The sequence below is a fragment of the Botrytis sinoallii genome (assembly GCF_014898435.1).
Source record: "Botrytis sinoallii strain Bc 23 chromosome Unknown BSIN_018, whole genome shotgun sequence".
Taxonomy (NCBI): domain Eukaryota; kingdom Fungi; phylum Ascomycota; class Leotiomycetes; order Helotiales; family Sclerotiniaceae; genus Botrytis; species Botrytis sinoallii.
In genome coordinates this window covers 1,021,529-1,033,317 of record NW_024066045.1, presented here as the reverse complement: position 1 = coordinate 1,033,317, position 11,789 = coordinate 1,021,529, and the positions used below count along the sequence as shown (strand labels likewise).

Sequence of the window (11,789 nt, the reverse complement as noted above, 5' to 3'; positions counted from 1 at the left end):
TTGGAGATGAGAAGATAAGTTAGGTGAAAACGGACAGAATTAATAGCTGGGCCAAGAGGGATAAAAATATAGGTTCTGTTGGAAATTAACCTTCATGTAGACCGTTGATTATGAAGAAATGTTTGAAGACATTATTCGGGGAGAGATAATTTTCATAAAGCAGGTTGTCGTCCATATACATGTTTTCCTTTTATTTTCTGTCAAGTCAACGGATCTACTTACTTTTCACATTCATTACAATACCACTTATCGTTCGTTCGTTCGTTCATTCATTCATTTTTGCATTCTTATTCCTTTCTTTCTGTCCTAACCTTACATTCTATAGCACGGGATCGATGAGAACTAGATAAATCATTCTAAAGTTCACCATGAAACATACATTCCCTTCCCTATCACACATCGCTCTCTCCCTTCTCTCCATCTCCATTTCCCTCCCTTTAACTCACGCTGGCGCTCCTCCCAAGATTCCAGGCTTCACTCTAACATGGTCAGACTCCTTTTCCGGCTCCGCAGGTTCCCTCACCTCTTCCTCAAAATGGGAATACGAAACCCCCGCCACAAACCAAAACAATGAAATCCAACACTACACATCATCCCCACAGAATGCTAACCTCTCCGGTTCCTCCACCCTCTACATCACCCCTCTCTATTCCTCCGGAAAATGGACTTCGGCGCGCATAAGCACCTTACAAAGTTGGGGGTGCGCCAACGGCGCCGAAATGATCGTTTCCGCCAGCATCAAAATGGGCAGTAGCGATCCCACGCATCAACAAGGTATCTGGCCCGCCTTCTGGACTCTCGGCGAAAGCTTCCGAAGCGACAACATGTGGCCCGAGTGCGGCGAATGGGATATCATGGAGCAGGTCAACGGGGCATCTGCAAACGTGGGCACGATTCACTACGGCACGGCGTCGTATCCGCTCGCGATCGGATCGCCCAATGCGTGGTTCGATCGCTCCGAGTGGCACACGTACGGCATCCGCATCTCGCGGGTGGGCGACTGGCAGTCGCAGAGTATCACGTGGGAGTTGGATGGGAATGCGTATTTTACGGTGACGGGGGGGATGGTGGGAGATTACAAGAGTTGGGGGAAGTTGGTGGGGGAAAGTTATTTTGTTATTCTGAATGTGGCGGTGGGCGGGTTGTATCCGGGTATGCCGAATGCGTTGACGAAGGGGGGGGTGGGGAGTGGAATGGAGGTGGGGTATGTGGCGGTTTATAATGGGGCTGGGGCGGGGAGTGGTTGGTGATGGGATGGGATGGATGGGATGGGATGGTATATTGGCGAGTGGGTTGGGAGTGGGCAGTGGAGGGCGGGGATTTCTTTGTTTCTTTTTCCTTTCTTTCTGACTCCTCTTTTGATTTGTGGTCTGTGATTTGGATTTGGGTTTGGGTTTATGGACTTTTAGTTTGGTATTGGATTTCCTAGGAGGTGAGAAATGCGTGTTTTTACTATTCTTTCCATATTTTAAATTCTCCATTTCTCCGTTTCTCCATTTCCTGAATCCCCATACTGAAAATTGAGAGCAAATCCGATCTTCACCACACTGTACTCCCCAATCCAGATACCTTGAGCACACTCCTCACCTGTCGATTTGCTAGCAGTCACAGGATTATTTCCATTTCCATTTCCCACGTACACCACTCGACCGATTCTGGAGTGCAGAATGTTCCGGGTGGTGAAAGGGATTTCGTTTCTCACGTCGCACTTTCGCACTTTCTGTTTATCTTCTTGTCTTTGTGTGGATTGTAGATTGGAAATTGGAAATTGGAAATTGTATATCCCGTTGTAGAGTAAAGTGAATGAGAGACTTGTTTTCTTTTACTGAAATATGGAGGGGAGTGGAGTCTGGAATCTGATTTTTGAGAGTGGGGCGAGGGGGGGGGGGGGGTTTCAATAAAAAGACCCTCGAAAAGAAGATAAAATACTCCATCACGAAAAATCGTCAAGGGAGTCTGAGAGGTTGGGCTGTTGATTGTGCTGATTATGTTGATTACTTCTACTTACTTCTACTTACTGGAGAATCGAGATCGAGATTGATTTCTGGCTTTGAAAGGGGGAATGGCGGGATGGTGGTGAAATTTCAGGAGGATTGTTGTCGTTCTTGTTATTGATTTTATTGTAAGGTTGCTAGTAGTAGAGTGCTATGAGAAGAGTGGAAATAGTTTATTGGCTTTTATGATGATGTTGAAAGTAAAGGTGTGTGTATATATGTTATTGATCTGGTATATTTATGTCTCTCATAATTCTTGAGAGTATTTATGAGGAAATGGGAATTGGGAATTGGGTGATGAGTTGCGAGTGGTGAATTTTCGATAGGAGTAGCTGATCTATCGTGATTAATTTCTGTTGAGAAATCACAGCTTGCTAATTAAGTTCTCAGCACCTGGTGCACTAAGAGTAAAAGCCTTAGACATTATCTTTCGGTGAAAACTATGGACAAGTTTTTCCCCACAGTTGCTATGTTCACCTCTACTAGTTATCGATTTGCGAATATGACTTTTTGAATTTGGTTGATAATTTTATTGTTGTTGTTATCGTTGCATTTGTGAATGTTTCTGGGGATTTCTATTCGTTCTTAAAAAAGAGATTATGTGTCGTTGTCTCTTGTTTTAGTCGAGGAACATATGTAGTCGACTAGCCTAGAACTTCTTATATAGTGCCCGCAAGTGCAACATATCTTTTCGTATCCTTCTGTAACCTCCTAGAAGAGTGAAGGGATTGCCAAGGTTTACATGGAATCTGACCCAATCTGTGTTTGATTATCTCGTCAGCTCACACCTCCGAAGCTATCAACATCGTCAGATCGGTGAAATTGAGTGACTGATGTCTTCCCTACTCAATATCGGCCAGAAATTGAAGGGAAAAACTAATACTTATACAGTCAGCAAACAATTGTATGAGTTTGTTTTTCTAGCACAGTATGTTCTATACAATCACTAATTCGATACTTCTGCTGACCAAAATCTCTTGAAGAGATTCGAAAGAACAAAATGTCATTGTTAAGAGTATACGTGGTCACTGGCGACTACAAAATGAAGCAGATGTGCTCAAACGGTTCCAATCTAGAGCACCATCTCTTCGACCGCTGATTGATGAGATTTTTGATCCTCTTGATCCGCTAACTATTGTTCTCAAACATTTAGACAATGATCTCATGACTGAAACTTACAAGAAAAGACTTACAAAGCCTGAACTCAAATTCGTCGCCAGAAGAGTGTTGGAAGCTTTACAAGTTTTGCACGAAGATGGTTACGTTCATACCGGTATGTATCTATGTTCCTTCCTACAATAGAAGTCATGAATTCTAAATATGTGTAGATGTGAAACCGGATAATATCCTCGTGAATCATGGGAACGGCAATGAACGCTTCTCTGAGGCTCAGCTTGCTGATCTTGGAGGTACGGTGTCCGTAAATTCAAAATGGGCAAAGGAGGGCCATATAGTTGGGACATCTTCATGGCGCAGTCCAGAAGTTCTCCTCGGTATGCCGTGGGGGATATCATCTGATATTTGGTCTTTCGGTTGTTCGGTAAGTCATCCCTTTTTCTTTCCGACATTAGAAAACTTCCAATCTTTGTGCTAATCGTACAATTTCTAGATATTGATGCTTATTTACGGCGACCATTATCCATTCAATCCTCGAAATGGGGGTGCTGAAGTCGATGATGATGAGTATGATTTTGGGGTACTGATGAAGCATCACCAGTACTTAGGCCCATTTCCAATTTCATTTGGTGAAATTGCAGACGAGGGGACACAGAACGCGATTGTTTTAGCAATGAAAGCAGTGGCACCTGAGAAAATGAAGCCATTACCCATGATCACGCAGAAGGAGATTCCCAAGGTTGATAATATTTTCCTGCAAAAGATTCTCAAGTTGGATCCCCGCGATCGACCGACTGCAAAGCAGATCTTGGAGGATGAGTGGTGGGAAACTGATTAGAAAAACAACCAATGATGACGGTGCATACATGAGCGCTGGACATGATCACAATTGGCTTGCGGAGAAGTGCTTGGTATTAGGAATAACATCGTCAATAGGATACCCTTCGTGTGACAAACTGGTTAGCTATTATTGTTGCCAGCGAATTCTTCTCATCGTCGACTCCTTAATATTCTAATTCAACTTCATCTTTTTAACATCACCATTGTTATTTATCTATATATCTAATTTCGCCTACCACTTTCCTCTTCCCACTACCTTAGTACTCTCCAATTCCCGTAAAATCCTACCGAAATCCACAAATATTCGTTCCTAAAACTATTCTCTGATGTAAAGACCATCTCATCTCTATTTCCTCATCTGGAAGTATGAGTTCTCTATTTAGATGCTAAGTAGGCGTTTTCTACTCATCTCCACCCATTTTCCCTCGATATTCAAGCCTATCCTATCCGCATCTCGCATTCAGTGAAGTATATAAACTATATTTTCCCCCTCCAAATCAAACGCAAAGTGTAATGTGTACTCAGCAACGTCCACAGATAATGAGCTTCCGATTCGATCCTCCAGTATGTGACTACGATCTTAACGGATTGTGAGATGGTGTGAATTTGAGAGTTTATGCGGGAAACCATCCTGCGGGCGCAGAGGCTTCTGAGCTAAGAAGTTTATAAGAAGTAGAGAGTGATGATGATGATGATAATGGTGACGACAACAACAACAACAATAACAACAACAACAACAACAACAACAACAACAACAACAACAACAACAACAACAACAACAACAATACAACAACAACAATAATAATAATAATAACAACAACAACAATAATAATAACAACAGCGACAATAACAGCAAATCCCCTACCCCACAACAAGCAAGACCACCCTGAACTAATCTCCTCCCAACCCTCTCTACCTCTCCCCAGCAAGAACTTAAAAATCGCCAGCTCTCCAACTAATCCCTCAAATCCCCCTCCGCACATCTACCTCCTCTCCTCACGAGCAGCAGCCTCGACAAGACAAGAAAGTATAATCCTCACAAACTCTACCCACTCTCTTTTATATCTAACAGGATACCGCTAGTACTACTATATAGTATATACCTACTATTCACTACATCTCCCTGTGAATCTTGACCCCTCTATCCCCGTGATCGCACCGTGGCATGCGTGTATTCTAGTTGAACCCATCCAAGATAGTCTCATCACATATTTGGATGGTTATACTTTAGATGGCAATAATGCATCTTGAAGTTACCTAGTATCGCGTGTAATCCTTACTCCCAAAATGTTTCATTTGAATATTCTACCTATCCATTATCTATCCCTTCCACTTCCAACCTCGCATCAAAATCAAAATCAAAATCAAAATCAAAATCAAAATCAAAATCAAAATCAAAATCAAAATCAAAATCAAAATCAAAATCAAAATCAAAATCAAAATCAAAATCAAAATCAAAATCAACATACACAAGCGAACAGAAGAGAAGAGAAGAGAACCGCTATAAACACGCCGTTCACAAACTTCAATTCTCGAACTTCAAATCTCAACTCTCAACTCTCAACATCATCATCATCATCACCATCATCATCATCACCATCATCATCATCACCATCACCATATATACATACCTTAAAGGTATTATTCATACAGTAATTCCTAGTTCATATTAATCTTCATATCCAATCTAGACATCACCCATCCACCCATCCATCCATCCATCCATCCACATTCGACATCTATTTCATTTCGCTCCGCAGCTGTGATTACTGACTTGTGCTTCTCTTACACATAGTACACATTGTATACCTAGGTATATGGTATATGATACATCCAATCCAATCCAATCCAATCCAATCCAATCCAATCCAATCCAATCCAATCCAATCCAATCCAAATCATCAAAACAAAGTAACCTTAAAGCAAACCAAAGCCAACCACACTTGTGACAACATGAGCAACCATACACATTCCCATACCTCAATTTCAATTTCAATTTCAGAACTTACATTACAAGAAGTCACATGCATCATGTAGACGGTATTCAATCTGATTTAATTCATTAAGTAACACATCTATTCATCCACCCCTCCCTCCCTCCCTCCATCCATCCGTCCATGCAATGCGTAAATGCTCCTCTCGATTTGCTGAAATCCATCTAGATATGCCGTACCAGTATACTTCCTTTTCGATTTACAAATCTCTCATTTTGATTTCCTCTTCCTCTTCCCATCGATTTGTTCATCCTCTGCTGCAACATCATCTGCTTTTCTCTTCTTGTCCTTTTTTGATTTTTTCTCTTTCTTACTCTCTACTTCTGGCTCAACCTCCGGCTCAACCTCGATCTCTTCAGCCTCCTTCACTTCCTCCTCAACTTTCTTACTCTTCTTCTCCTTCTTTGTTTTCTTCCCCTCATTATCCTTCACATTACCATCTCTCTTCCTCTTTTTTTCTTTTTTCTCCTCCGCATGCTGAGCCTTTTCCTCCTGAGCCTTCATACCCGCCTCAACCTCCGCTTGCAACTGTGCCTCCATAGCTTGAAAATTAACCTCTTCCTCCTCAATTTTCTTTTCCTTCTCCTTTTCCTCCTCCTCATTCTTCTTTTCTCTCTTTGATTTTCTTCCCGCAAGAGCGTCCTCCGCCTTCCTCTTCTTATCTTTCTTATCTTTCTTATTCAAATCTGCGATTGGAGTCGGTTCTGTATCCACAAAGAAATGCGCACTTGATTCCGTCTCCACCGGCGCACTTGTCGAGGGATCTTTTTTAGATTCTGGAACCGGTGCATCTTCCATTTCTACATCTTCATCTTCATATCCTCCTACTTCTGCTGCATCGGATTCGGAGTCGGAATCGGAAGAGGATGATGAGTCTGAAGAGGAATCAGAACTATCGTTATGACTCTCATTGGTTTTGGTAGTAGCAGTGCCATTTTTCTCCGCCGCGAGACGAGCATCGAGTTGTGGAACAAGAGGTTCGTAACTTGTGCCCAAAACTCCCAATCCCTTTCTATCTTTCATCAAACGAGGAGGTAACTATTTCGCAATCGCATTAGTAAATCCCCATCATACCACATCCCATCCCCTCCCCCGCAGAAAAACTCACCACAAACTGCGCCATCTTCCTCCCACTAACCAACGTATCCCTCCCCCTATCCAGCAGCCCACACAGAATCCTCCACGGCCCCTCCTCATTCAATTCCCACTCCCTCTTCTCCTCCTCACTCAAATTCTTCATCTCGCCCTTCATCGCCTGTTGCACCCTATCTAACGCCTTACAATGCGCCTCTAGCACCCCCAAATGTTTTCGAAAAAGCGCGCCCCATTTCGCATGCACCGAGCGATTCATCAACGGAACCTCAGGTTTATTCGTACGCAGCGGATCTTTATCCCTGGGGAGTTTAGGTTTGCGAACCCGTTGATCCTTGGGGATTTTGGCTTTCTTTTCTTTCTTGGGTTTGGCGACCCGTTCGTTGCTGTCGCTGCGACCCATGATGAGAAGAATTGATGGTGATGGCGAGGTAGAATGGTTTGGAAGGTTTGTTTATGGAAAATGAGATTGTCTTTGCGACATGATATTTTTCGCGGAATATTTGCTACACCGCCTTAGCTTGTATACGGCAGAATGATCTAGAAAATGGAGGAATGAAGGCGGTGTGGATCAGTTTGGTGATGTTAATAAAGGTGTGGAGTAAGTACAGTTTTTGAATCCTTTCAAGAGAATCTTCAATGGTATATACCTACCTACCAGTACCTACGTAAACCACAGAAAGCTAGAACTGGGAACAAGAGATTCAAGACCTGAGCCTCGCTTACTTGTAAATCCTCTCCGTTTTTACAGGAATACCTACTGTTCCTACGAGTTTATACTAAACATATCTTCCAAGATACACACCCCGCGAGCCATCCGTATGATGAACATGCACCGTACAGTAACATGCTCTACGTTACAAGGAGGACGACTAAATACAAAAGGCTAATGAGGAGCAGGAGAGAAATTCAAAAATGAAGGCGAAAAGCTGACATGACCAGTATGGCATAATACCCTCAATGTAATTGACACATATCAATACAAAAACTAAAGCCATTCAAATAAACGTGGAAAATAACATCAAGTGGTATCATTAATTAAATTTATTGGAATATATCATGGTATACGCGTTATTCAACCCGCAGATTCAGACCTTGAATCAAAACGCTTGAGTAAGATGCAGTTTATTCCCTTTTCCTCGTCCCAGCTACCCGATCACTCTCCTCAACCCGAGTCTCATCATCCCTCATACATTCGTATGATGTAAAGTCTGGTAGTAACTCATCCAGAGTAACAAAAAAATCCATATTGTCCAATCCGATAAAGCAACTCCATCGCTATGCATATTACAATATGCGCTTTTTTATCTCTTCGAAAATGCAAAAGTAACATCTACTCCCACTCGCACCCCCATAATTCACCCTCCCATTTCGTAACTCTCATTGAAAATATAACCAAAAGCTTGATAAAAGCATCTCGATTTATGTATACAACTTGGCCATTGAATCCCAACTATCAAGTAAACTTCTCTTCGTCGTAGTATTTTTCAAATCCAAATTGCCCAAACTACACCAATTGTTCACATCCTATTCTCATATTAGCTTGACTTCAACAAAGGAATACAACCGAACAAAATAAGGGGAAAACTTACAATACAACTCAAATATTTGCACCAGCCGCAAGTCTTTCTATAGACATAGAAATTGTTTAAAAGTAAAATAAACACAATGAAGACGAAGACTAAGGCGGCTAATCTCAAAAGTAACCAAGCCCACCAAGCTGGTTTTCTGCCCTTGAAAAATCCCGAAGGATTTTTGAATAAACTGACGATACCACGATCACCTTGGCTCGCTTTGGTAGGGACAGGTGCGTATGGTGGATCTGATTGACCTGTTCGCATTCGTAAAGAATTGGGTGAACGAAGAATCGATAAACCGAGTACAAGACCCATGAGGAATCCTCCAATATGAGAGAAATTATCAAGACCGGGTAAAAGACCTAAGACGAAAGATATGATGATATCGAGCATGATAAAAGCCAATTCTTTCATCGGACTAACACGTTCTTTCCACTTATACAATAAGTCAAGTAGTGTAAGCGCAATGAGGCCAAAAAGAGCTCCTGATGCGCCTGTTGATGATATACCAGTTGCTGCAAAGTTTCCACCTAATATAAATCCAAATATTCCGCTGGAGATATAAACCAAAAAATATCGAATGGGTCCAATTAAAATTTCCATTTCTTTCCCCATAGTCATTTGAAGCAACATATTGAAACCTATGTGGATGATTCCGGCATGAAGGAACATAGGTAAAATGAATCTATACCATTGATCTGGTGTTGCTCCAACTCCTCCAAATCCACACAGATCACTTATTGAACATTCGGCTGACGTTGAACTCGTTGTATTTGGACATGGCCAACTTATGGCACTTAAATCTGGTATGGCGGTCATATTATGCATACAAGGCGTGAACCTTGACCCCATGTTGATAACCACATATGGTGAAGGGCCAATCATAGGATTGAAGGATGGATGAATTTCGATGGGAGAGCCAGTAAGTTGAGCTATCTGATATTAGTATTTCATACTCAAACTCTGTATCAAAATACTTACAATTCTTAACAATCTCCACAATAAATACTATCACTTGTACCAATGTGAGAGTATATGTAACGAAAGGAAAGCCTTTCTTTTTATTAATAAGTGACATAGCCATAGCGTCGCTCATTCTATTCTTCTTGTTATTCCGTAAATGCGAAGGTACTCCCGATTCTCCTGCATCATATACATGATCATTCAAGTTCGAATCATAAATATGATCTGTCGAGGCGTCCTTTGGTGGCACTTGCGGATTTTCTCGTAGAGGTATATCATCATTGGAGTAACCCATTCCATCATAAGGTCTGCCACCACCCCCTTGTGAGTAGTATTGTGAATTTTGTCCTAAGCTATTCGAGCTTTCTTGTCTATGCGGCGGCACATTTGGTGCTGGATATACATGATCATCGAACGGGGCTTCGAATGGTGAGACTGGTGACATTTCGTGAGGTCTAGTCGATCCTACTCGGGATGGAATCGAGCCTTGTCTTGAAGGTACTTGAGAATGGTATGATGGGGGTACTGTGTTTTGTTGAGATTGAACGTCGAATTGACTATGATATGGTTCTGGTGGTTCGGCATGTTGATATTGTTGTTGCTGATGTGAATAAGAAGAGTTGTAATAATCGTTCGACGCCATTATCGATGTTGGATACGGTTTGAATGTATCGATTAACCGTATCTATCGACTTGACACTATTGAGGAATCGTTTGTAAAGGTAGGAATGGTTCGCTCACATAAAAAAAGAAAGTCGAAGTTGCGATCGTCTGAAGATTGTACAAGCCTGAAACAAGAGATCCCCAAGGTCGAAATGCAGGTTCTTGGCTAAATATGTGCAACGAATGTGGAGATTTGACGCTGTCAAAATATCTTAGTGGTGATCAGTTACTATTCATAAGTACTTTGTTTTTGAGTTTCTCTAAAATAGTGTGAGAAGAAGAAAAGTCGACGAATTTGTAGATGCTCGAGAATCTCGTAATGATTTCAGATAGGCTGGGGGTGGATATCATTTATTGATAACTAGCTCACTAGGTAGGTACGATCTTTTTTGCTCTAGAAGCACTGCCTCGACCGAGGGCACTTGAGAAGGTTGTGTAAGGATAGAAGGGAAAGAAAGGCTCGAGAATGGTCAAGCAAGGGACTGGGTGATACCTACTCGTACTAGGTAGGTAGTCGGTAGGTAAGGTTACTCGATCGGAAAAGATTCTGTTTTTGGATTTGTCCCCGTTTCAGAACCAACCATCAAACCAAAGAGGCTTGTACCTGAGCTGCTGTAGGGATTTTTAGCAGCCGAGAACCTTAAAATGGCTCGAATATCGAATTCGTTGAATTATGCGGTGAAGATTTACTTTATTCTTACATTTGGAAGATTTAAGAATTAACTGAGCAAAAGGAATTCATGCTGTCTAAAGTAAGGGTACGTCCGGTGAAATTGTCAAGTCGTGATTATCGTCAAAACGAGGTTTCACATTGCCCTGATTCACAAGCATCGATCCAGTGGGACTCACTTACCAACAAGTTGAAGAATCTAGCTCTCCATACAAAAATACTGATAGGGCTGTACAGAGTGGTGTAAGCTGGTCTTCTATCATTCTAACAGCCAGCAGTAACAGGGCTACGTAACATTTTCGCGTCACTCTTGGCAACTCGACAATTCAGTGGAGAGAGCTACGCAAGTCGGGAGGAATTATGAGTATGGTATCATTTCATCCAATCAAATTGATTAATATGTCGTGTCGATACTTTGTTTCTATTTACATCTTGGAAAGTGGCTGTGAGAAGTAAACAAGGCTGATTGGTTTTCCATGAAGCTCATCCATGAAATTGTTAAAGATCACCTGAATGAGGAAAATTATGGGGAAAAAATATCCATTTAATTTGTTCGCGATCCAGCCCCCAATAGAGATTTTCATGTCCTTTCTTGGGCCCCCGTACCGAATGACATTTCAATAATTGAGCATCATGAGTATCGAAGTAAACTCGTCCGAACTACCTCCATCATCGTATATCGTTGTCATAAAATTCATTGGCTCCTGGAAAACATATCGCGTAGTCGCTGCAGATGTCTAAGGAGGACAATTGTGCAACGTCATTATAGTATCGCTACTGGGTACAATTGAGAATGCGGCGCTGGTGAAGGGGGAAAAATGAGCAATCGAAGTACGTGAGATTCATCTGTAAAACATTTGTTAGTCGAGGTTTCCTGAAG

At 41.8% G+C, this 11,789-nt stretch overlaps 4 protein-coding genes across 4 annotated transcripts; 2 read left to right on the top strand and 2 right to left on the bottom strand.

Moving 5' to 3' along the window:
• Positions 1-368: 368 nt before the first annotated feature.
• EAF02_009199 (uncharacterized protein) lies at positions 369-1,250 on the top strand (the record flags this gene model as incomplete). The annotated part of the gene is made up of 1 exon (XM_038905247.1): positions 369-1,250. The coding sequence occupies one exon, from the start codon at positions 369-371 to the stop codon at positions 1,248-1,250; it is 882 nt and encodes a 293-aa protein (XP_038755144.1).
• Positions 1,251-2,827: 1,577 nt separating this feature from the next.
• EAF02_009198 (uncharacterized protein) lies at positions 2,828-3,948 on the top strand (the record flags this gene model as incomplete). Its single annotated transcript, XM_038905246.1, has 4 exons — positions 2,828-2,922; positions 2,978-3,267; positions 3,323-3,534; positions 3,604-3,948. 4 exons carry the CDS (start codon positions 2,828-2,830, stop codon positions 3,946-3,948), a joined length of 942 nt encoding a protein of 313 aa, XP_038755143.1.
• Positions 3,949-6,154: 2,206 nt separating this feature from the next.
• Positions 6,155-7,439, bottom strand: EAF02_009197 (uncharacterized protein; the record flags this gene model as incomplete). Its single annotated transcript, XM_038905245.1, has 2 exons — positions 6,155-6,982; positions 7,053-7,439. 2 exons carry the CDS (start codon positions 7,437-7,439, stop codon positions 6,155-6,157), a joined length of 1,215 nt encoding a protein of 404 aa, XP_038755142.1.
• Positions 7,440-8,458: 1,019 nt separating this feature from the next.
• On the bottom strand, positions 8,459-10,219 carry EAF02_009196 (uncharacterized protein; the record flags this gene model as incomplete). The annotated part of the gene is made up of 3 exons (XM_038905244.1): positions 8,459-8,563; positions 8,629-9,545; positions 9,595-10,219. 3 exons carry the CDS (start codon positions 10,217-10,219, stop codon positions 8,459-8,461), a joined length of 1,647 nt encoding a protein of 548 aa, XP_038755141.1.
• Positions 10,220-11,789: the final 1,570 nt, after the last annotated feature.